This window comes from Microchirus variegatus (assembly GCF_963457635.1).
Source record: "Microchirus variegatus genome assembly, chromosome: 2".
NCBI classification, from domain to species: domain Eukaryota; kingdom Metazoa; phylum Chordata; class Actinopteri; order Pleuronectiformes; family Soleidae; genus Microchirus; species Microchirus variegatus.
Genome location: NC_139803.1, coordinates 2,328,651 through 2,353,099, shown reverse-complemented (window position 1 = coordinate 2,353,099; position 24,449 = coordinate 2,328,651). Strand labels below are relative to the sequence as shown.

Sequence of the window (24,449 nt, the reverse complement as noted above, 5' to 3'; positions counted from 1 at the left end):
AAATGCACTATTTATATTTAAACCCTGCTATAGACCTGCTATTTCATACTGTGCAATAAGAATTTGATGTGCTGTTTATCCTTTTAATGTAGTACGCTGCAACTGAAAACCCACCTCACGTTAACTAGGGTCACTTTTTCTTTTTATGTCCTTTTTGACCCATACTCTGGTTGTTAATGTTGAAATGTAAGGACTGATTAGGTTGTGAATGTAAATGATGAACTGTGACGTGAAACTGTTCCGCTCAAAAAGAAAAGTAGCGCAGTAATGCTGCACCTTCATCCACGGGATCACTGTCAAAAGCACATGGTTGTGATATATAATAGTCTCCACCTAATATAACTTGTAATGTAGACGACAGAACAGACTTCAACACTCCCCAGGACTCACTCACTCAAACACACACACACACATGCAACCCTGGGGGTCGCCAAATCATTTTGGAAAACCGCTCGGTTTAATTTTGATTTTAAAAAAATCAATTTTTTTTTTTTTTTATATATATTTCTATGATTTGGACCCCCAGAAAGCATCTCCCCCAGAAAGCATCCCCTATTGGACCCCCAGAAGTCATCTCGCGATGACTTCTGGGGGGTCGCCAAATCATTTTGGAAAAAAATTAAAAAATTAAAAAAAAAAATGTTTTTAAATAAAAATTTTTTTTTTTTTTAATTTAAAAAAAAATTAAAAAAAAAAATTTTTTAAACTTTTTTTTTTTTTCTTCTATGATTTCTGGGGGTCGCCAAATCATTTTGGAACAATATATTTTAAAAAAAAGTCCTTTTCTTTTTTTTAATATATATTTTTCCAAAATGATTTGGCGACCCCCACAAAGCATCTCGCGACCCAATTTGGGGACGGGACCCCAAGGAAACAGTTCCGCTCAAAAAGAAAAGTGTCTGGAAATGTAAGAACATATATGAGGTCTGATAATCATCTCCAGACGAATATTTAATTCTCTGCGCAGTAATGCTGCACCTTCATCCACGGACATGGTAGTAAAAAAAAATAGTCTCCACCTAGTCTCCACCTTTTCCTAAGGGAAAAAAAATTTGCACGAAAAACAGAAAAAAAAATTACTCCGAAAAACAGAAAAAAAATTACTCCGAAAAACAGGAAAATAATTAGACAGAAAAACATGGGAAAAAAAATATTAGTGAGAAAAACAGGATTTTTTTTTTTCAAGTGAATGAAATACGCTTCCGTACTAATGCCCTAAAAAAAAGTTATAAACCAAATTAGCTTGGATAAATCTGGCATATCTACATTAAAACTCCTGAAACAATATCCAGTTTCATCTTTATTTACAGTACAAAAAATGTATAGTAACCAAAAATGCTGTGGGCCTCTGAACAGAAAAATAAAAAATCTTCAAAACACATCAACTATATTCCCTGCACAACAAAGCAAAAAAAAAGGGCAGTGTTATTTTAAGTTGTATGTATGTTTACTCTGTCTATGGGAAATGTTTATTATACACACTCCACATTATTGTGACTGAGACTAGATTTCAGATACACACTGTATTTGGTGCTGTGATGCAAAAATATTGTATTCAGCATGATATCTTTATGTGGCACCGAGCACTTTTTTGTTTTTTTTTAATTCTCGCGACTACAATCAGATGACGGATCAGTCATGCATCACAGACATCGGAAACAAACAACCTGAGAGTAGGAAGTCTTCTTTGAGACAGCTGTGGCAGGATTTAACAATCGAATTTTACTTTACAGAATACACAAATTAGACTAATGGAATCTCCAAACGTGTGATAGTTCAGGGTCTTTTTCAACGCGGTCGTATAAGATACCGACACGGACGCTCGAAAGTGAAGACGTCGCTGCCAGTGGGGATACGAGGAAAAATCAATATTTGCTACTGTGATATGTTAAGAATACGTTTGCTGCTTTATTGCGCCATAAGACGGTGAAGTTTGTAAACCGTTCCCTCTCCTGCACCAAAGTCCACAGAGAAAATCTGTGCTTTTGGCTCACGGGGGACACAGGAGCAAAGTTGCATATTATTTGCATGGACTTTGGCATGGGAGAGTGAGCGGTTGGAAACCAGTCAGAAATGGCTGTCTAATGGCAAAATAACGGGAAGACTTATTCTTAAGAAATCTGACTCAAGTAGACGGGGTGGCTAGAAACATTTTTCCTCGTGTCCCCAGTCTGCGCTCAAGACGTCAGAACTTTATACAGCCACGCTTCGAAAAAATCCCGAATTATCCCTTTAATATATCGATCCGTTCTCTGTACAACTCTTCAACGACGGAGTAATCCGACACGAATGAATTCATGGGGGCTAAACGCGTTCCGCGAAGGAACGGTTTACGCATCCAGGCCCTCGTCTTCTTCGTCCTCCTCCTGCTGCTTGGCGTCCACCTCGCTGGTGTCCGAGAACTCGTGCAGGAGGACGTACTCGCGGCTGCTGAAGCCGAACTTGAGAACGTCCTTTTCTTTGAGCTCGTAGTAGCGCTGCGCCTCGATGCGCTGGTTGTTCACGAAGGTGCCGTTGCCGGAACCCAAGTCGATGATGTAGGGCTTCACCCTGCGGCCGGAGGTGCCGTCCGAGCGCGTGTACGGCACCAGTCTGGCGAAATACGGAAGTTTTGATAGACACGGTTACTTATAGAGAATCACATCCGAGTATCATGCATACTATACAGCTATAACTCTAACAAAACAAACCAAAATGGCAACATTTTTCCTTACCTGTACTGGAATACCGCATGTTGTTTGGAGCAGGATGGATGGTCGATGGCGATGTCGGCAATTTTTCTCTGCCGCCCCAACAAATAGGCACTCTGTCTGTGAACGTACATGATCGGGAGGGGTTCGTCGTTCTTGAAGGGGTACAGTCGCCACCTGCGCTTGGGAATCCGCGCCTCGGGCGGCTCGTTGTACTTGATCACCACCCCTCGGAATGTGTTGGTGTCTTCTGTGAGCGCCCCCGACAGTCCAAAGTTGGGCTGCTCCTTGTCGTCGGGGGGCGCGTCCGCGTCGTCGCCGCCCGCTTCTCCGGGCTGCCCGAAATTTAACTCCTGGTTTTCGTTGCGCCGCTGATGGTTTTCCCTGCGCCGCTCGTTGTGCTGCTGTCGCTCGGCTTGTTGGGAGGCGAGGGCGCCTCGTTCTCGGTGTCTGCCGCCGCCGCGGTCTCTGTCGCCGTCGTGGTCTCTGTCGCCGCCGTGGTCTCTGTCGCGCGGCCTGTCCGTTTCCCACCTGCTGCGTCCCTGCTCTGGCTGCTCGTTTCTTCTCCTGCGATCGTCGCCACTGGACCGTGGCTCATCTCGCTCCTGTGATACAGTAAAGGGAAAAGACAGTTTTTAGCCATTCAATTTTGAGGTTTTTACGTTAGAATCTATCATATTCATACATTCAAAGTATGAATTTTTATGCCAATACAAATGTATTTAACATTTGCCAGTGTCACAACATTTGCAATTCACTATATTGATTCAGATAAATGAACTTTAGGTCACTTGCTACTGTTGTTACATTGGCAGACTATGTGGAAATGTATATTCTTGAGGTAAAAAATAATTGTCAAGTCTGACTGACTAAACTAGTGTTTTTATGTATTTATTCCAGTGAGAAAGTGCATCCGTCCATGGAACACGAGTGATTCCAAGAACAAAACACATTCGTCTGCACATGTCGAGAACATATCTCAAATCAACAGTCTGCCTCTTTCCTGGCTCGGCTCTCACAAATGACTTAAAACCTAATCACCCGCTTTAATCTGACGTCGACGCGATGATGGGGACTGCCACTTCCCCTTTTTCTGGGAGATCTGCTGCCTCGTCTGGCAGGAGATGGGTCCTTCTTGCCTGGCGAGCGCTCCCTTGTCTTGGCAGGTGACCTACACCAAGAACAGTTTAAAAGTATTAGAAGTCATAGGAAAGGAAAGATATTTGCAAAAAAATAATAATAATAATGTAAATTTAAAAGAAAATTGTATAAGGGTTTATTGTCATTAGTAGATACAGTCACATTCCTTCTAAAGTGTGGAACTTTAGATGAAAATATTTTGGGGAAAACCATTAATGAATGTCCGGACATAAGAGCTTCAGAGAAGAAAGAAGTATGTTGTGTTAAAAACACCTCAAGTTTAATCAACAAAACTAGAACTGCAACCAACTACTTTCTGATTTTTTATTTTCGATGAATCGTTTGGTCCGTAAAATGTCAAAAAATGTTAAAAAACGTTGATCAGTGTTTGTCAAAGCTGGAGATTACGATGTTCTCGAAAGTCTCGTTTTGTTCACAAACCAAAATGATTCAGTTTTAATTATTTATTTGTTATGTGGAGCAAAGAAACCAAGAAAATATTCACATTTAAGAAGCTAAAACAATCAGAAATCTTGTTTTAATCATGAAAAAAGCTTCCAACCGATTATCAAAATAGTTGGCGATTAATTTAGTAATCGATTAATAATCGATTCATCGCTTCAGCTCTAAACAAAACACATAATTGTTTGAAAATAACTGTGTAACACAGTCCTAGTAGTTTACAGTTTTTTGTTTGTTTTTTTCAATTAAATTTGTTTTTTCTTTTTTATTTCATGTACAATCTCTAGTACTTTTTAATTTTAGGTAGCTGGGGCATCTTAGGTAGTTTTCATGCGTGGTGCTTTTATGATATATATGTTGTTTTTGTATATCTGTAATTAACTGGAACATGTGACATACTTTTTCATATCATATTATCTATTATAACTAGTATTTTTTTAAACCAGAGCATCTTAGCTGTTGTGCCTTTCATAATAGGTTATCTTTGATTTACAGGTGGGGCTTTTTACGATTTTTAATTACACGAGGCACATATTAAATGTCCAGTGTTGACTCTGTTTCTGTCTGTGATGATTCCAGATACAAATATAAGTGTTCAGATTCATGTGAGAGGCTGATACTAGTTTTGAGGTTTTACGTCATCGTTATTATTATTATTATTATGAAGGTACAGTGGGGTCCCATATTCTGAAACCCACCACAGATTCTAGTGGGTCACATATTTCGGCACAACACCGGTGCACAAATTTTAAGTCACTGAGCCATTGCCACGATGCTTGTGCGAGCATGTATGTGACACATGGTTTAGTAATTAAACTTCCTTCATACCAATAAAATTACGTTATTTTCATTTTCAAACAAGTGATTTATTGTTTTTTTTTTGCTACTTCAGGTACATGTGCTGTGCGGATAGACTTCTTGCTAGTACTACAACAACAACTACTTCAGCACAAAGCCCGCTTCCGTTAAAATGGCCTGTCGTGCGAACGTTAGAGGCGGCGGGGGGGGGACAGACACGACGACCGACCAACCAACACTCGCCGGCGAACGTCCGTGTACGCGAATAATTGAAAACACGAGGTAATTGTGAGAAAATATAAAGGTGTAATGGTTGACGTACCTGCTCGGTCTTCTTCTCTGTGGACTTGTGGATCTGGAGCGGCCTGATGATGTTTGTGGCCTAACAGGACTCAGCTTCTCCTCCTTTACCTTCACTTTACATTCCCGCTCCGGCGATTCCCTTCTCTTGTGTCGCTTTTCTTTGGCCATTCTTTCAACAACAACAAACAAAAAAGGTCACCCTTTCGGCCGTTAATGTGAACAAAAACACATTGGCGTGTCGTAATAAACTATGTAATAGACAAAGGGAAAAGTCTGGAAAGCTTGACTTCGATTACATCACGCACTTCCGCTCTCTGTGGTACTCCGCGAATATTGCTCCGGCGTGATCAGCTTCCGCTTTTCTCTTTGGTTCCGACCTCTCTCAATTTAGCGTGCATACTATTGAATTAAATGTTTCCGGGTAAATAAAACATTTCTTTAAAATACACAGTCATAACAATGGCGTAAACAAAAACAAAAAAAACGATTCTAACTACTTAGAGCTAAAACATGTCTAAACCCTGGTCGAGCTGGTTGCTCTGTAGTAGCCATGACAACGTAAACACTTGCGCGCTAACTTTTTTTTGTCACTAACAACACCGATATTTCGGACAAAGAAGCATCTGGTTTTAGGGCAACGCTGCAAATAAATATATTATACAATGATTGAGCAATCCAACTCTCTCCTGAAATACAACAAGCCTGTTTTGGTCAACAAAACCCCGGGCACCAAATCACCAAAGGTGAGTTTAGCACCATGTCATATCATATACAGTAAATATATGGCAACAATGACACTACTTGTGAAGACAGAGTACAAAGTTGCAACACTTTTTCTTAATATGTCCTATGTATGTGCAGTTTTTAGGGTGACCACATAGTTTAAAACACTGAAATAATAATAGTTGTTTTGTTAATGTATCAAAAAAAGTATAGTATATGTATATCAAAAATATGGAGTTTCAAACGAAAAGGAACACAATGATTGAATTAAAACATGTGAGGTAACAGCTGCATTTACAGACGTTTCAGATCCATAAAATCACGCAAAACCAGACAAAAAAAAAAGCTCTATCCGTCAACCATAGTCTTACTAAAATGCTGCTAAATAAAATAAAACTATGTGGAATAATTCACTACTACTGCCTTATTCATCCATTCATTTCATTTGTTCTTAGCATAGTTTGTATAGTAATGTATATATATTTATATTCTTCTTTATTTATTTCTTCTTTTATTTAATTGTATTTAATTTGTTAAAAAAAAACAAAAAAAAACAACCAAAAAAACTCTTAACTTTACAGTAATTATTGCTTGTTTTAGGACTCTCCGGCACTGAATGTTGACACTTTTTAATCTCGTTGTGCAATTTATTGAACAATGACAATGAAGTCTTCTGATTCTGATTCTGAAATGCATTAATTTTTATTCAAGATTCAAGATTCAAGATTCAAAATTCAAGATTCAAGATTTTTATTTGTCACATGTGGATGTAAAAGTACACCCCAGTGAAATGACATTGCAAAACAAGCCCCTCTGTGCAACTGTGAAGCACTTATAAAATAAAATCAAATAAGATAAAGTAAAGTAGAGTAAAAATAAAAATAAAAAAAATAATAATAAAAAAAAATAATAATAATAAATAAAAAAAAATAAAATAAAATACAATTTAAATTTAGAATAATTTCCAGATAAATATAAAAAATGTATATTCAAAATACTTTCCCACGACAGGGGCGCCCTTTGAAGGTGAGCCCTCAGCAGCCTGTGGATTCCAACCCCGTTCCACCACCTCCTAAACTCAAATCGGACCCCAGTGAAACCAGCAGACAGGAAAACGAGGGGATCCTGAACTCCATTTTGCCACCCAGGTATGATGTTTTCTCCATCCACAGACCAGCGCTCAGCAGATTTGTGCCACTACATTACGTTATTTATACTCATATCCTTCTGTTTACAGGGTATGGACGGAGGAGAACCAAATGTGGGTGCAGCACGTGTCCAACGCGCCTTGTACGAGGCTAGATGTCGTGCGCCTGGAGGAGATGCTGGACAGGAGGCTGCAGGAGGAGCAGGCCAGAGAAACGGGCATCTGCCCCGTCCGCAGGGAGCTCTACTCCCAGTGCTTTGGTGAGCTGAGATTTGTTATGTTAGGGGTGAAAAAGGACACATGGTGGAAGATGTGTACTATAGTTCTCTCGGATCTTCTCAGTCTGGGACCTGCATAATCACAGATAACATGGCTGCCAGCAGGGAGCAAATGGAAAAAACAGGTTTTTACCCACTTATCAAAAACATGCAACTTCTTTATTTTAATTTGGTGAGCCATTTTTTAAGTGGCTTATGGATTTTTTTTTTTGTTTTGATTAAAAAGTACTAATGTGAGACTTAAAATATGACATTTCTCTGAAACTGGATAGTAAAATGTCCAATTTACAGTGTTAGTAGTCATAGACCTAGACAGCCCTGATCAGATTTGTGCCAATATTTTGATTGTGATTTTAACTTAAAGGTGCATTATGTAATAAATCTACAAGCAACTGGCCATAAAATCCTCCTAATATGTCACAGAGACTCAGGAATAATGTTCATATAACAAACTGAACTCACCGACAACAACAGTACAGACAAAATATTTGCATTAAAAAAAAATATTTTGCAGACCGCAAATCATGTTTATGTTTTGAAATCATGTTTTGTCATGTGGCGCCACCTACCGCCGTCCACCAGTCATTGCAGACAGTAGAGTCTCGGCTGCCGAGCAACCACGGGTTGCCAGTTACGTCAGAAAATGAAACCTAAAAGACCTCTGTATTTTTTAAATTTGAATGTAGTAACCGTTTTTGGCCACATTCTTACATATGGCACCTTTAACAAAAGAAAAAAAGGGTCTAACTTACAGTCCTAGACAGTCCTGTTCTCAAAAATAAACATTTTATTGAAAGTGCCAATGTAGGACATTTAACTTAAAATGTCAAAAAAAAAAAAAAAGAAACCACAGAAGAAAACAATACGTTCCTTTTATGCAAATTTCTTCTTGTCTTTATTGGGCAAACTTCTCCTATCTCCCCCTTTATTTTCCATTTTTCCCAAGACGAGTTAATCAGACAGGTGACTATCAACTGTTCTGAGAGGGGTCTCCTGCAGTTGCGGGTCAGAGACGAGATTCAAATGACCATCGCCGCCTACAAGACGCTGTACGAAAGCAGCGTGGCCTTCGGCATGAGGAAAGCGCTGCAGGCCGAGCAGAGCAAGACGGACACGGAAGATAAAGTAAGAGCACCGAACGATTCGTTTGTTGCGAACGACTTATAACGAAGCACAGTGACATTTTGCAACGAACGGACAATCGTTTAACAGATTTGTAATCGTCTCTCGTGTTTAAAAGCACAAGTAACGCAATTATAGACGGTGTTTCCATTAAGTGTCCAGCAGAGGGCGCCATTTCTTTTTAAAGATTTACAGTAAAATGGCTGGAAGATGGCTGTATTTACTTTTACGATATCATGGATCGTGTGAAGTGACATTTACTTCTTCTAGATTCCTGAGCTGGAAAAAGAGATACGAGACCTGAAGAAGCAGCTGAGCGAACAGAAAGCCAAATGCGACGCAATTGAAAAGAGAGAAAACGAAAAGCGACAGGCGGAGGAAAAGAGGCACTCGGAGGAGATTCAGTTCCTGAAGACGACCAATCAGGAACTCAAGGTGAGCCTTCGTAATAACTCTTTCTTTTTAAAATCGAGCATCATCAATAGAGGCTGTGTTGCACCATTTTAAGATCTGAATCCCTGAACGTGTCTTTGTTTACAGACCCAGCTGGAAGGCATCATCACACAACAGAAATAAACTTGAGTATCTACTATCTATTCACAATGTCTGGAAAAAGAATTCTCACTATTCTGTTGCTTGGAATGGAGATCATGATTTTTATAGTTTAAATTATATATCACACACAATTAGAAATGTCTTTTTTTTTTCTGATAACCGTTCAATTAAACGACCGGAGAATAAACTGCACGTCATGTCGTGAGCTAATATTTTATTGTTCAATTAACAGCACGACGAGTACATTTCCTCTTGAACGTCAAGAGAGAATCACACCCGCGAATGAATGTAATGTCATTCAAAAACAGAAAGAGGTTGATGATTGAAAATAGTTGTAAAGGACATATGCATCATGATTACTGGGGGGGGGGGGCGCAGACAATTGACCGTTTACACTCAGTTAGCATTCATCCTCTACATTTTCAATACAAAACTTGGCCTTTTTGGCCAAATTAAACAGACAGAAAGTTGAGTTTTATACATCAAAACTAGTGCTTTGATCTTTTGGCCTTTGAGCCTTCTGTGGCTGATGCTCCCGGGGCCTTTCTGTTCTTGTTCTTGTTTTTGACGTTGTGCGTTTCGTAATAGCGGACGCCGACTTTCTTTGTCTTCGTTGCGCGATCCATAGCTCTTCTCTGTGGAAACGAAAAGGGGGAGAAATCAAATAAAACACCACAGCTTTCATTCAATATATCGTCCTTTAGAGATGCCGGTCTGTTTAACATCTGAGAGAACAACGCTGCGATACCTGTTTAGAGGTCAGTTTCTCTGGCTGGGTGGACTCCTCCTCCTCAGCTTTCCTCTTCTTGCTCTTCTGGTTTGCAGCTGAATTCAAACAAGGAAAGACAAAGAAGCAATTTTTTTTTTAGCAATAGTTTTCCATGACTTTTCAATGACTTCTCCATAACCTTTCATTGACTTTCCAAGACCGAAAATCAGTGCCATCCCACAGTCTTACATGAACGTCCATTTGTTTTGACTGCAAATCTGTGTTAAGACTTTCATCAAATAAAAAAAACATATGCACTTTGCACTATATGCATTTGCACTTTCTTTCATACTTATTTGATTTGAATTGTTATTTGAGTAATGCTTTAAGTAATGGTTAAAAGAGAGGAAGTGGTTGTATTCTGTAAGGGCTTTTTTTGTTGTTCACGTTTTGGTTCACGCCTGCAGTAAACACTTGCAGCCACTGTGTGGCATCGTTTGCATGTGAATTGTCGTCTCTTTTTTTCTCTTCCTCCGAGTAAGAACGCCCCCGGAAGTGTGTTGCCTTGTGTTTTTAGCTTCTCAGTTAGCTTTTGTGTGCTAGCTAAAAAAAAAATCTGTGAATCTTGGTTGTAGAGTGATAAAAATGGTAACGCTGGAATCTGCAGATTCGCCGTTGTCCAGCCGAGACGTGTTTTTTTTGTTTACATAATCACGCCGACGCTCCGGTGCCGCTTTTCAATGTGTGCGCTGTAACATTTTTTTTTCCGCTCCTGCCGGTTTGATCCGTCGGTGTTTTAACTGTGTTTTCGTGAACATAAGAATGGTTTATATGAGCTTTTAGCTGAGTTTCTGACCTACCCCTCTGTGGGTATGCAGCATGTCTATGATGCTTTTGTCGCCGGTATCGGGGGCAACAGTGAAGAAGAGGTTAATCTTCGTAGGTACAGCTACAATAGTGCATATCTGTATTTATGTATATTTTGTGTGTGTGGGACAAGTATACCAGTAACACAGAGCGCTTTTGTCCCAAACCACATCTGATAAATGTAGAATTATTTCTCTGTTAAAGAAGATACAGATTCATAACAAATGTGCTGACTGACTACCTTTGTTTTGCGTCTGCTTAGCTGCTGCCGCTTTGGTCTTCATGTCACTGAGGGCTTTTTCAGAGAGCGCCTTGGGTATCCTGTTGAAATGGAAGAAAAAAAATGTTAATCATTACCCCAAAAAAAGCCAGTATCTACTGAAATGCACATCAACTAAATTAAGTTATGGCTAACTAAACAGTGATTTGACTGCGTTTGTCTTTCGTGTGACACGAAGCTTCGAGCAAAATTGAAGAATGGTCACTTCTAATCCACAGGGACTAGAGGCTGCTTTGTATGATGCAGCTAAAAATGTGTCATGTTACTTCACTGGGAAAATATTAAAGTGAGGTTTTTGGTGAATGCAGACTGACCGGATCGCAGAGAAGCGTTTGGATTTGGCTCGGTCCAGGAACTGCTTGTATTTGTTAATCTTCTCGTCCAGTTCCCGGATCACCAGACGTGGATTCTTGTTTGCTTTGCCAGTCTGAGTGGACTCTGGGACTTTGGTTTCTACACCGGCTTGTGGATCGGCTTGTTCGGCACTGGTTTTGCTCTCCTCTCCGTCTCCGTCTCCATCTCCATCTTCGTCTTCCTCACAGTCTTCTTCGTTGTCAGAGCCAGAGAAGTCAGACATGTCCAGGTCGGGTATCTCCACGGGCACCAAGTCTTCGTCGGTGAACTCCGGCGCCACGTTGATCTTTCCAAAGTTCTGTCGAACATTGGACAGAATCTTCTGTACTTGCTCCTTCTGTTTCTGCTCCCGCTGTTGGTGTTCGGCTTGCTCCTCTGACATGGCCTCTGGATCGTCTTGCTGTTTCTCCGGCACACTCTCGGCTTCCTGTGCAGGTCCTTTAACTGGCAATGCGTCCTTTAATTTAAAGAGACACAGATAACAAAGCACAGGTTGACACACTGGGTATAAACAAAAATACATTTACTGATAAAAACACAGATTGCAAAGTTAATGCATACCTCCCGCTCCCCCTCTTGTCCAGGAGGTTTCACAAAGAACGGGATACGCCCTCTCTGCCAATCGTTCAACACCATTTTGGACACTGTTGAAAGATCTGGCTCACCACCCTGCACCATAACCGGGGAGAAGCGAAAGATGACAAAGCTTAGTTTGACAGTTTTTATTAAATGAATTCACAACTTGAGACAACGCAGATAAGAACGTGTTACTGGTTAAAATCCTGCAAGCAAGAAAAACGAAAAAAAAGAAAGAAAGAGAAATACACACCTTGAGTAGTTTCCCGCACCGTAATGCCATCTTCTCGAGAAAGTCTTGAGCCGAAACCCAGCTAGGGATACGATAGGTCTTCTGAATATATTCTGGCTTGGCCCGCTCCAGTACTGCCCCTATGTGCTCCTCTGGGTTCTTGATCTTCTCCACCTGAACCTGAGGTAAATAGGGGGAGAGAGTGGTGGTCAAACAATGACCCTAAATAAGGATTAAGGCCACATTACACTTCTCCGACTGCGTAATGCGTTATCCGACTGCGTAACCACGGAGACCCCTGGAGCCGTCGTACTTCTGCGTCGTGGACGGATACGCACTGCCATTTCCCGCCCGATCAGTAGGGGTCGCTGCGCAAGGTTGTTGTGCTTGAAACAGTGGCCGTTTCTCACTTTTCTGTGTCACGGAACACAGTTTTAAGATAATTTGAGGCGAGAAATTGGCCATTTAGAGTCTAAACATGTGGTTTGTGTATTAAGATATAACGTATTTATAGTTTGGCAGCGACGTTGTCGGCGGTGATCAGCTCCGCCTCTGTGGACGCTCGCTGCGCACTGTGAGCCGGCACAGAGCAGCTTAGCTCGGCCTGTCCCGAGGACCAATCGCAGCTCTTGCCGTCTCCGTTGTCCCTTGACGGAGTGACAGACACAAATATTTTGTGCAGCCGGAGACGACGCAGAGGATTCTGCGTAACCTATGCAGAGCACTTTACGCAGGAGTATAAATTGGGCTTTAGTCAATCAGGGCTGATGCTAATTAAAGCATTTTTAAAAGACAGCTGGACCTCTGCTTTATGTGGATCGATTCATGGTGGGTTATTATGACTGCAGTAACTGAGCCGTTATTTTTCATTGCTATGGGTGAGCATTACTTTGTTCTGGCGTGCTGCTAGCATGTACCACATATCCTGAAAAGATGAAGCCAAAATTCAAATACAAAGACTTACCACTCCTTTCAAGACGATATCTGTCTCACTGTCTTCTGAGGGGTAAACAACGCCAGGGCAGTCGATGAGAAAGATGCGCCTCATCAAAGTGATGTACTGCCACACCTAAAATAAAAAGAGACAATAATACTAAATAATACTGTTGAAAAATACAAAGTAAATGATCAATCAGACTGGGATTTGTCCCCAAAGCATGCTGGGAAGTGTAGTTCTTCATGAGAAGCAGTTTTGTTCCAGTGGAAATAACTTGTTTTGATAAACAGCAAAGGTAAAGACAATATTTACGCTTGTATTTCTTGAAAGTCAGTTGTTGTTTTGCTCTTATTTTTGGGGCTGGATCCGTGAATCTTGGTCGTAGAGTGATAAAAATGGTACCGTTAGAATCGGTGAATTCTCCGCTGTTTATAATAATAATCACGCTGACGCTCCGGTGCCGCTTTTCAATATATAATATCGTATCGCAGCAGAAAAACACTGTCAGAAAAGAGGATTTCTATCGGCTAGTTCACAGCAACTAGGAGGTTTTTGACCATAAAAACAATTTAATATATGTAAGTAGACCTCCATAACTAACATATATGTGCAACAGGACCACTCTATGTGAGCTTTAAGAAGGACTGTTCACAACTGACTTACTTCATTCAAGCCCAATTCAAGAAACCTGAACAAACACTTTAATAATCACTTCAGATAAATCAAGAAACTGGTTTCTACGATCTGTGGCACAGGTGTGCTTCTTCCTGCAGCATTGCTGAGAGTAGACATCGTCGTTACCTTTGTTTCCCCAGCAAGAGGCGCCACATTGCAGACCTTCTTAGACCGCAGCGTGTTGATGACCGAGCTCTTCCCCACATTGGGGTAACCGATGAAACCCACACTTATCTGTTTCTTGTCTGTGTGGAGCTGCGGGGAGACAAAAAGAATCAAAGTCAAGAGAGCTGTGGTTCCTAAACAACAGTCTCAGTCTGTCCTCGGTTCACGGAGGTAATTTTAGATGGGTCTCTGCTGCTCCGTCTTGGAAATGATTGTTTTCACCTTATTATCTCCCAAATGTTTTTTGTCAGAATGTGGTCCGACAGCGAATGCTTTCACAAGGAAAACAAACACGCAAGCGTTTTCCCCCCAGTGCCTTTCTCAGAAAAAAAGCATCTGTAAATAGCGATACTAAATCAAACAAGAGTATTCCATTCAAATATCAGTCCCTTTCAATTTATTGACCTTTTAGATTATTTTGTCCAGTGCTTTCAAGAGCAGGCTTCATTCCAGAGGCACTGCGTCACATCGACAAAATCATTTATCGCAGTAAACTTCACTCAAGGACATTTTTTTCAGCAATTTAATTTCTAAAGGAATGATATAAGAAATACGGTATCAACAGATCCGCAGTCAGGGAAATATGAAACACATTACAAATATAAATCAATAATGTAATCAATGAATTCCATTGTACTGAAAACAAAAACTGTATGCGAGCTTCATTCCACACTTTCAAATATAGCAAGTAGATAGAAGTGAAAATAATAAAAAAAACTACAGACTGCGCACACAGAAATGTCAATATCCAAATCTAACTAAGCAACTGTATAAAAAAAGAAAACTAAGATATAATGTTTGCAAAACAGCCAAGTCTGTGTCAGTCTAAGTATTTTTAGACTCATGGCAAATCAAACGGTTTGACATTTTGAAATCCAGGCGTGTTCTTACCTTGCCAAACTGCCTGAGCAGCTGGATGAGGGAGCCCTTACCAAAGGAGTTGGTGAGACTGGCGTGAAACGCCAGAGTGGGGTATTCTTGAGACAAAACAGCGACCCACCGTTTCTGTTCCAAAACACGAGGGGAGAGACATAAATGACACGCGCACACGTGAAAGCAGGCAGTTTAAACTTTGAACAGACAAACACGATCCTAACGAAGTAAGAGAAACAAAGACAAAAACGGCTCGTCACTATGAAAAGCTCGGTAGACATTAGGGCAGTCACGATTGTCCTAATCCTCAATTTGATTGCCAGTCTTTTCTCTCATTGAGTGCAGATGGGTCTGCCATTTTTTTGACTTGTCCAGTTTAGTCTAGTCTGGGGTTGCACGATACCCCACGGTACACCGCGGTGCCAAATCGTAACGGTTCCTACGATACTAGAAATTCTTCACGACGGTTATACCGGTGCCTGTTTCCGCTACATAGCGGCCGCGACTGCTCTCCTCCCGGCCTCCCGAATTCTCACTGCATGCTACTCCCTTGTAAACAAACCCACAATTGCAACTACTGCAACAGAACTACACAGCTGACGAAATCATTGCGTTGACGCCACTTTTTTTTCATGACGATAACAAGACAGTGACGAGATAAACATGGCTCTTTGATGACTAAAGGCCACATTATACTTCTCCGACTGCGTAATGCGTTATCCGTCTGCGTCACCACGTTGACCACTCGAGCCTTTATACTTCTGCGTCGTGGTGACGGATAGGCGCTGCAATTTCCCGCCCGATCAGTAGGGGTCGCCGCGCAAGGTTGTTGTGCTTTTGGCTACAGTGAGCAATGGCGTCTGAGGGAGAAAGACTGTTGTTGTTGAAACAGTGGCCGTTTGTCACTTTTCTGTGTCCCCGGAACGCAGTTTTAAGATAATTTGAGGCGAGAAATTGGCCATTTAGAGTCTAAACATGTGCTGTGTGTGTTAAGATATGATGTATTTATAGTTCGGCAGCGACGAAGTCGGCGGTGATCAGCTCCGCCTCTCTGGACGCTCGGTGCTCACTGTGAGCCGGCACAGAGCAGCTTCGCTCGGCCTGTCCTGAGGACCAATCGCAGCTCTTGCCGTCTCCGTTGTCCCTTGACGGAGTGACGGACAATTAAAACATATTCCGTGCAGCCGGAGACGACGCAGAGACTCTACGACAGGTTCTGCGTCGACGCAGAGGACTCTGCGTAGCCTACGCAGAGCACTTTACGCAGGAGTATAAATTGGGCTTAAAACTTGACGAGACTTGTGTGAGTTTTCGTTGACGAGACGAGAATGGACGAAAGTGTTAGTGGGTGTTCTGTCAGACGTTTAAAATGCATGACATTTCTGCTTATTGTGCGTGTCAATTAAAACCTGAAAAAGTATCTGCTGCTGCATTCTAAAACTATACTGTGGCTGTACTTCTTAACAAAGACAGACACAGATCTCACCTCTGCTATGCGAGCGGACTCGTTAGCATTTTGAGATAGCGATCTTTATGCTAATGTGTTAGCATAGACGTTAGCAGACTTCATCGTCACAAAAACCACAAACAGGATGGATTTTTCAGCGGCCCGAAAGAAGAGAGCAGGACAGACACAGTAGATGTCCGAGATGATGACGTGACGCCGCCACCGCTCTATTTTCTTATGGGACGGGTTTTCATTAACGTCGTTAATCTGTGTAATGTTAGCGTTCAGTCACGTACAGGGATTAAAACACGTTTTTGTCTTTTAATAATCCACTTAGTGTTTTTCAGAACGTTATGAGGCATTACCGTGACCCAGGCGGGGATGAGGTCACACTTGTTGAGCACAAAGATGAGATGTTTCCAGGGTTTCTCCTTCTTCATATACGTCTCTATGCTTTTGGAGCGCGTTCCCATGGGATCGCGAGCATCCAGGACTTGGATGATGACATCGGACGAGTCAATCACCTGTTAGAATGGAAACATTATAGGTGCGAAATGTCCACATAACTATGTAATACACGGCATAGTGATATAGCACACAGTACTGACAGGAAGATGGAAATGATACCTTGTAAAGTTCTCCCCAGATCCTCTTGGACTGACCCTTCTTAAAGATTTCCTCACGTGCTTCATTTCTGTTTCAAAAAGGTCATAAAACTATTAAAAAATATATATATTCTGACCTTTACATATTGACTGACCAGTGACATGTTTTTGTTTGTATTGATATAGCTATATAACTATTGAGAGTCTCACCGTACACCTGTGTCCTCTGTCACCAGGTCTTTGTCCTTTTCTGCATCGTAGCTCACGCTTGAGGCCTCAGCCTGCTCTAAGAGATCTTTCACGTCCCCGACCACCAGACTGGGTCTTTTCCTCTGAGCCTTGGGTCCGAACGTGGTCTCGAAGCCCTCGGTGTCCAGAATGTGCACCTTGGAGTGCTGCGGTTATAGAGACGGACACAGAAGAGGAGAGGTATGTCACAACTTTGACGTTTTTTTTACTTCACTGTGCCTATATAATACATATCAGTGTAGATCTGTTTTTCTGCCAGATTTCGATTATGATTTTTCATCTGCGAGATGAAAGAACTGGTTAAAATAAGAGAAACCGTGTAAATGCATGCAGTCTGCAGAACACACGACAAGTCTGTGTCAATGCTGAATAAGTGTTCCAGTGATCTTAAACACAAGCCATACGTTGACTGTATCACTGCCTCAAGGGACCAGGGGGGGGACTTTAGTGCTTTGTCACAATCAATGCCGTTCAACAATTCAGATTTGGGTTGGAAATATTTTATCTGCCTTTTTTACGCAGCCTCTCGAGGTCTGAAAGAACCGGTCACTCAAAGATCAGACATCTGGAATGAGGAGAACATTTCATCGTTACTTGGGGATCAAAATGTTCAACCGTCATTGAATGACACGTTCAACTGAAAATAATTGAATAACAAGAACAACACTTCTGATCGGTTACATAATCATCATCCCGGTCGATACAAGCACAAGCAGAAATAGCAAAAAATAAAGAAAAACATAGTGGGAAAGAACAAGTGAAATTGTGGTGGTTTTGGGTTGAAAAAAGTCAGGATAACAGACGGGCAGAGTGAAGATTGAATGAGGTTCAAAGTGAGAACTTTGTTCATCTCACCTCATAAAACCCCTTTAAACCCCCCTTCAAGACTGGAAAAGCGCTATATAAGTACAAAACCATTTACAGTCTCAAAAAAGAAAAAGTATCTCGGAATTACTTGAAATTTACCATCATAATAGTCGGCATCGCCCTGAACAAGGATGCGTTAAAAATATTTGCAAACCTCTCAAGGGATAATTTTAATGAATTTTTGAAATTCAGGAAATTATTCATTTGCCCTGATGCACTTTGACAGTGAGCTGACTTTCTATCTCGGACAGGTACTAGTTCCTGTTATGGAAACAGGCCTTAAGTGAATTCAGCTACTGGATTTTTAATGTGCGGAGGTTTGTTCATTGTTGCAACATCCACCCAGAAGAGTCCTTAACTTTGAGTACCACTCATGGCAAGTGATAGAAATAACTCTTGGTTTAATATAAAGTGAAAAGAAGTGTATACCCTTTATTTATACTCACATGAGCTTTGACTCTATCATTCAATAGGGACATGGGGAGTTTGCTTTGTCTCATCACCACACGATATGGATCCTTTTGTACGGCTCCCATCTCCTCCTGGAACTTCTGGAGAGATGACTGTTTGATCACACGGGTATTTGCTGAAATATATTAGATTAAAAACCTGTCATTTTAAACAATATGTGGTAGAAACAGAAAAGTTGTCCAATTTAGCACCAAGCTCAAATAAATGATAATACTGCCAAACGTGATCTGGCAATATGATTTGTCCAGGGCAATATAGTAAACGTACACTAAATAAATGCAACATGCTAGTAGAGCCAGTAGAGTTGCAAGATACCCACGGTTCCTACGGCGCTAGAAATTCTTCACGGCGGTAATACCGTGGGATTACGATATACCGGTGCCAGTTTTTTTGCTACATAGCGGCCGCGACTACTCTCCTCCCGGCCTCCCACTGCATGCTACTCCCCTGTAAACAAACCCACAATTGCAACTACTGCAACCGAACTACACAGCTGCTGAATGATAGGCTGTTATTTTCTCATCGGCTAATATTAAGCTACATGCTCCGTGTACAGGTTGAGGAATGAAGAGTTAAGGCCACATTATACTTTTCCGACTGCGTAATGCGTTATCCGTCTGCGTCACCACGTAGACCACTCGAGCCTTTATACTTCTGCGTCGTGGTGACGGATAGGCGCTGCAATTTCCCGCCCGATCAGTCGGGGGCGCTGCGCAAGGTTGTTGTGCTTTTGGCTACAGTGAGCAATGGCGTCCGAGGGAGAAAGACTGTTGTTGTTGAAACAGCGGCTGTTTGTCACTTTTCTGTGTCCCGGAACGCAGTTTTAAGATAATTTGAGGCGAGAAATTGGCCATTTAGAGTCTAAACGTGCTGTGTGTGTTAAGATATGACATATTTATAGTTCGGCAGCGACGAAGTCGCTGTGATCAGCTCCGCCTCTGCGGACGCTCGGTGCTCACTGTGAGCCGGCACAGAGCAGCTTAGCTCGGCCTGTCCTGAGGACCAATCACAGCTCTTGCCGTCTCCGTTGTCCCTTGACGGAGTGACGGACACTTAAAAAATAATCTGTGCACCTGGAGACGACGCAGAGGCTCTTCGACAGGTTCTGTGTCGACGCAGAGGACTCTGCGTAGCCTACGCAGAGCACTTTACGCAGGAGTATAAATTGGGCTTTAGACGATGTCAAAGTATAAAGCACATAGAAAATGCATACAAATATAGTTTTCACAGGGAATCAGTTCCTGTTTATTGTATGTTGTTGTCTATGGTTAATTATGTTGTAGAAGAAGCATTATTGTCAAATAGATTTTTTTAAAGATAGTGGATTTGTTATCTTAAGTTGATTATTTATATTAGTTAAACATAAATGAATGTGCAAAGGAAACTGAATGATTATTTAATGTCAACCATATACATTCTAACTTCATTTATTTGTTGTTGTTTTTTTGCTTATATGCTTTTGCGTATGTACTCTTGTTGACCCAGTTGTGAACTAAAACCATTTAGTCTAATTCTAACTTCACCAGTATTATGTTTATCATGCACCAAACAACATTATAAGTAATTAATTAAGTATGTATAACTTGGATAAATATATTGCAGTTCATAATAATAATAATAATAATAATAATAATAATAATACAAATAAAAAGGCAGCAGTATCGCGATACTACCCGGAACCATGATACTTTGTCTGGTATCGTACCGTGGTTACTCATTTTGTTATCGTGACAACTCCATTAGCCTAGTAACTACTGCAGCAGAAACTGCTACAAGATAGACATATAAGCATGTAAGAAGAGGAGAGAGTGCACTTACTAAACCACTTGATGTTAGGCTCAACTCTGGCTACAGTCCCCGGAGCCACCGTGGACTGGAACGGGAGAGGTTTGACGACTTGTCCGCGGTCATTGCTAGAATCGCAGGGTCAGAGTTGGTGTAAACAAAAAACGAAACGTTTCACTTCCGCTGCCATTCAAGCAGCGAACGAGAACAATTGACATAATGTATCACCAATTACCATCTCTGTTTCTGTCTGTACATATTCAGACGCTTGATAGTTGCTCGGTCCCTCATGTTGTTCCCTCCAGCGCCCTTGGCTCGATCTGTGAAACACACAGTATTTTTTAATGTTTCATCTACTAAAAAATAAAACTTATGAGAATGCATTCACCTGACAGAGTAGATACAATGTACTGACATCGACATCACATATGATGCTATGGTTATTACAATACTGTTATAACATTCACAAAACACATTTATGACAACAGTCGCTCAGCGACAGAGGGAGTTGTTTTACAACGTGAAGGTTGAGGGTACGATTCCCAGCTACACTAATCTACATGGGGCAAGACATTTAGATATATATACAAGAAAGATATACTGTATATTAGAAACGTGATGCACATAGACGTGCTGTGTGAATTGTAAAAATGGTAGTGCTATATGACCAATTATAATATCACTTTAAAACCCAGTGCTATTCTCATTATTAATAGGGATGAGCTGACAGGATACTCAATCACTGGACTGGATTATGGACAGATTCATTAACATTGTAAAATCTTATACAATCCATATATATGGCTATATAATCCTATATATCACATGCTTCACCATGCACAGACTGTAAACATGTAAATACAAATCAGCAATGGCATTTTATGTTATGGGCTGTTAATTTCTGCATTATGGGAGAATATTTACTACACATGTAAATAATAGTTGCTACACAGTTGGAGAATTATAGCTTAAAATGGCACAAATGTGTTGTTTACAGCAAACTGTAGCAGATACCCAAGTTTGAGTATCGGTCATGAAAAAGTGAAGTTGTGTCATAGTTATTAATACATTATCTGTATTTGATTCACTATTATTCCTCTACTTGTGTGCTCTTTGCAGCTCTTTGACTGTGGCGTTCACTTAAACTAATATCACCGCTGCTTTGGCAGATAATGAAATCTGTATCCAGACATTAGGATTAACAAATAGCCTTAACACGACAGCCGAGAAGTTATGTTTGTGCAAATTCACGCATCATGTTATTATCTACAATGCAGAAGAAGCAATACTTTCGTGTGAATTATGGACAGATCACATTGTAAAATCTTATACAATCCATATATATGGGTATATGATCATATATATCACATGCTTCACCATGCACAGACTGTAAACATGTAAATACAAATCAGCAATGGCATTTTATGTTATGGGCTGTTTATTTCTGCATTATGGGAGAATATTTACTACACATGTAAATAATAGTTGCTACACAGTTGGAGAATTGTGAATGACGGGTCACGTGATATAGGTGGACGTGAACCGACGTGAGGTTTGGACATGTGTAGTGTGAACTTAGTTAACTGTCAATTTAACTTTCAAAGTGAACTGGAACCTGTGTTAACTTTAAATTATGTCGCTCCAGAGTGTTTGTAGTATTCTGACACTCTTGTCAAAATGCGTTATAAGCGTTTAATAATAGGAAACTCGGGCACGTACTTCTTTGCTAGCATGGCGTTAGCATTAGCTGTAAACAAACAGCGTTTGCTAACGGTGGTGTTAGCTTACCGGGGTTGCTGCTGGACGACGAGGGGTTTATCGAGCTTTTCCCCTTAAACAGAGGCTTCACCATTTTGACGGCTTGGTCGGCAACACCTCACCGGGAAAAAAGTACCGACAGTGAGCGCTCGAAGTTTTCTGAAAGCGGTGGTTTTGTTGCTGTCGCTCCTTTTAGCTCTAAACTGTACACCGTACACCGTACACGTGTTGTACGGCGAAACAGGAAGGACGTCACCGCGGAAGCGACAGCGTGAAGGAGCAGGTCGGTGTGTCGATGTTTGTGTGTGTGTGGGAGGACAAGTTTGGGTTTTTAACCAACAACGTAAGGTCATTTTTACAAAGTGGGGACATTTTGGCCGGTCGTCGTTTTGTTTTCATTGAAATCACCTCCTTAGGTTGTAAACATGCTATACTCGTGTTTTTAGCAGAGGTCCTCAATTTAGTACAAAAACCCATTTTCACACACTTTTTGCTCTGGGGCTCCACCTGCAGACATTTTATGGTACTGCACCCAGTAGTTTTTTTAATAGATGTCATTCATGAAGTATATATTTGCCAGCACTTTAACCCGGTCCTCAGTATGCAAGAATAAGTACAAGAATGTGTTTGTGTAAAAATTGATTTAATACTGTCAATATTACTTATCATTTAGTCATAAATGAATATTAATACATGTTACATATAAGTTTTCGTTCTGTTTTGTCATGTTTATCGCAGAGGGTTGAAAGTTTTATGATTGGGTTCATATTCATGACATTACATTACATTACATTACGACTTACAAAGGTATTCATAACAACCTGCCAGGGGTGGAGTTGAATTTGTGACCATAGAAAAAAAGACATATATATATATATATATGTATATGTATAAAAATATAATATAATAAAAATGCCCACAAAACAGTTTATTGTAATTATACGAAGTACAATTTGAGTCTTTCCATCTTTATTAAAAAGTAAAAAAACACACAGGCATTTAACAGCTGTTCAATAAAAATATATATTTATTTAAACATGTGCAAACGAGGTCCATATATTTAAATGTATGTACAGACATGTCTTACATTATCTTTTTTATTATAAATGACTCCAAGATATGATTAATTTAATCATACTGTAAGTCTTTGACACCACTGAAATCTGGTAAGAGTGCAAGGAAAATCTGCATTTCTTGTTTTCTAATTGCTGATCCTTTTGTGGAATGTTGACATTCCTGCTAAAGTTGGAAGCTTTTTTGTTTGTTGCCACAGATATTGTTCTTTTTTTTTTTTTAAATTATTATTCTCCCATTCGTTGTTTTGTACACCCCCCCTTTTGTTTGGGCGTATCCACCCTTTTAACAACATGATAAATGAAAGCATATTAATCTTTACAAAGTAAAATCTTGAAGTTTATTGTCCACAGCTGTGTGAAATAATACATGTAATATGTTTTTTTTTATTAAATAGTAGAGAAAATGAAGCACCTGTCACTTTAAAAGTCAAGACAACTTGCTAAACACATGTCAAGAGAACCCAGTGCTGCATAATCTCAGTGCTTGTTACACATTGCATTGCTATACTCGTTTTCTCCCAGAAGAGGGTGCAACACCGTTTCTGTTAGGAAACTGTCATATGCCAACATGCCCTGCTGAATATTCATGGTCTTCCATGTTTAGTCCTTCACTACAGCTGTAGTCTGCAGTCTGAAGTGAATTATAAGGTTCACGGTGAGTACGGGAATTGAAAGGAAAATCTGTTTTGCATGACGATAAAACAGAAAACAGAAAGCTGTTTTATCATTAGAGGAGTCTCATGATATTTATTTAAGTTTGATGCTCAAATGTGTGTTTTTTCCAAGGTGAAGGTAAGCTGTTGTAAGAGGACCTCAGTGTCCACCACATACCATACAATGCAAACATATTGAATCAAACATAGTGTAAGATTGCGAAAGTATGAATTAAAAAAAACAAAAAAAAACCCTGAAGTTTAAAAGATTCACCCAAACAAAACAAAGCTAATTTCCCCACTAACGCATGTCATCAATGCAGAGCTGGTACAGGCCTCCAAAATGCCCTTTTTTTGACACTAGAATGTATTATATAAAAAAAAAGGAAAGACATAACTTGTCTGGTTGATGACGCTGCTTTCACAGTGTTTGGTATGTTACACAAGTGTGGCACAGTGCCAGTGCAGGCAAGTTCTTAGAGACTCCGGTCGAGAGAGAGAGGCGCCTTCTAGTATTCAGTTTATACAGCAGGGAGACCAAAGAATGTTCTCTGTTCATTTTCATACACATGAAATTGTAACTGACTGCGTCATCAGTCCACAGCAATAAATTATTTGTTTTTCAAATCAGAGAGTAAAAATTCTCACCCTT

General features: G+C 40.5%; 3 protein-coding genes across 5 annotated transcripts in view; 1 reads left to right on the top strand and 2 right to left on the bottom strand.

The window, feature by feature from the left end:
* Positions 1-9,334, top strand: part of dnali1 (dynein, axonemal, light intermediate chain 1) — a 114,954-nt gene extending 105,620 nt beyond the window's left edge. Inside the window, exons 1-6 of one of the 3 annotated variants that reach the window (XM_083910248.1) lie at positions 5,280-5,372; positions 7,128-7,264; positions 7,354-7,523; positions 8,488-8,666; positions 8,934-9,098; positions 9,204-9,334. In XM_083910248.1, coding sequence (XP_083766374.1) covers positions 7,376-7,523; positions 8,488-8,666; positions 8,934-9,098; positions 9,204-9,239 — 528 coding nt within the window. In that variant the 5' untranslated portion in view covers positions 5,280-5,372; positions 7,128-7,264; positions 7,354-7,375 and the 3' untranslated portion in view covers positions 9,240-9,334. Of the gene's footprint in view, positions 1-5,279; positions 5,373-7,127; positions 7,265-7,353; positions 7,524-8,487; positions 8,667-8,933 lie in introns of those variants that run through there. The other 2 variants (XM_083910246.1, XM_083910247.1) reach the window with 2 other exon arrangements.
* Positions 1,353-5,697, bottom strand: snip1 (Smad nuclear interacting protein). Its single transcript, XM_083910245.1, has 4 exons — positions 5,413-5,697; positions 3,732-3,861; positions 2,715-3,295; positions 1,353-2,592 (listed from the first exon to the last, which is right to left on the bottom strand). The coding sequence occupies exons 1-4, from the start codon at positions 5,559-5,561 to the stop codon at positions 2,331-2,333; spliced, it is 1,122 nt and encodes a 373-aa protein (XP_083766371.1). The 5' UTR covers positions 5,562-5,697; the 3' UTR covers positions 1,353-2,330.
* Positions 9,335-9,347: 13 nt separating the features above from the next.
* gnl2 (G protein nucleolar 2) lies at positions 9,348-22,311 on the bottom strand. The gene is made up of 16 exons (XM_083910244.1): positions 22,099-22,311; positions 20,546-20,630; positions 20,344-20,438; positions 18,501-18,640; positions 17,149-17,333; positions 16,961-17,027; positions 16,699-16,857; positions 14,905-15,018; positions 13,975-14,103; positions 13,201-13,305; positions 12,258-12,416; positions 11,990-12,097; positions 11,389-11,885; positions 11,036-11,115; positions 9,967-10,043; positions 9,348-9,853 (listed from the first exon to the last, which is right to left on the bottom strand). Exons 1-16 carry the CDS (start codon positions 22,160-22,162, stop codon positions 9,707-9,709), a joined length of 2,211 nt encoding a protein of 736 aa, XP_083766370.1. The 5' UTR covers positions 22,163-22,311; the 3' UTR covers positions 9,348-9,706.
* Positions 22,312-24,449: the final 2,138 nt, after the last annotated feature.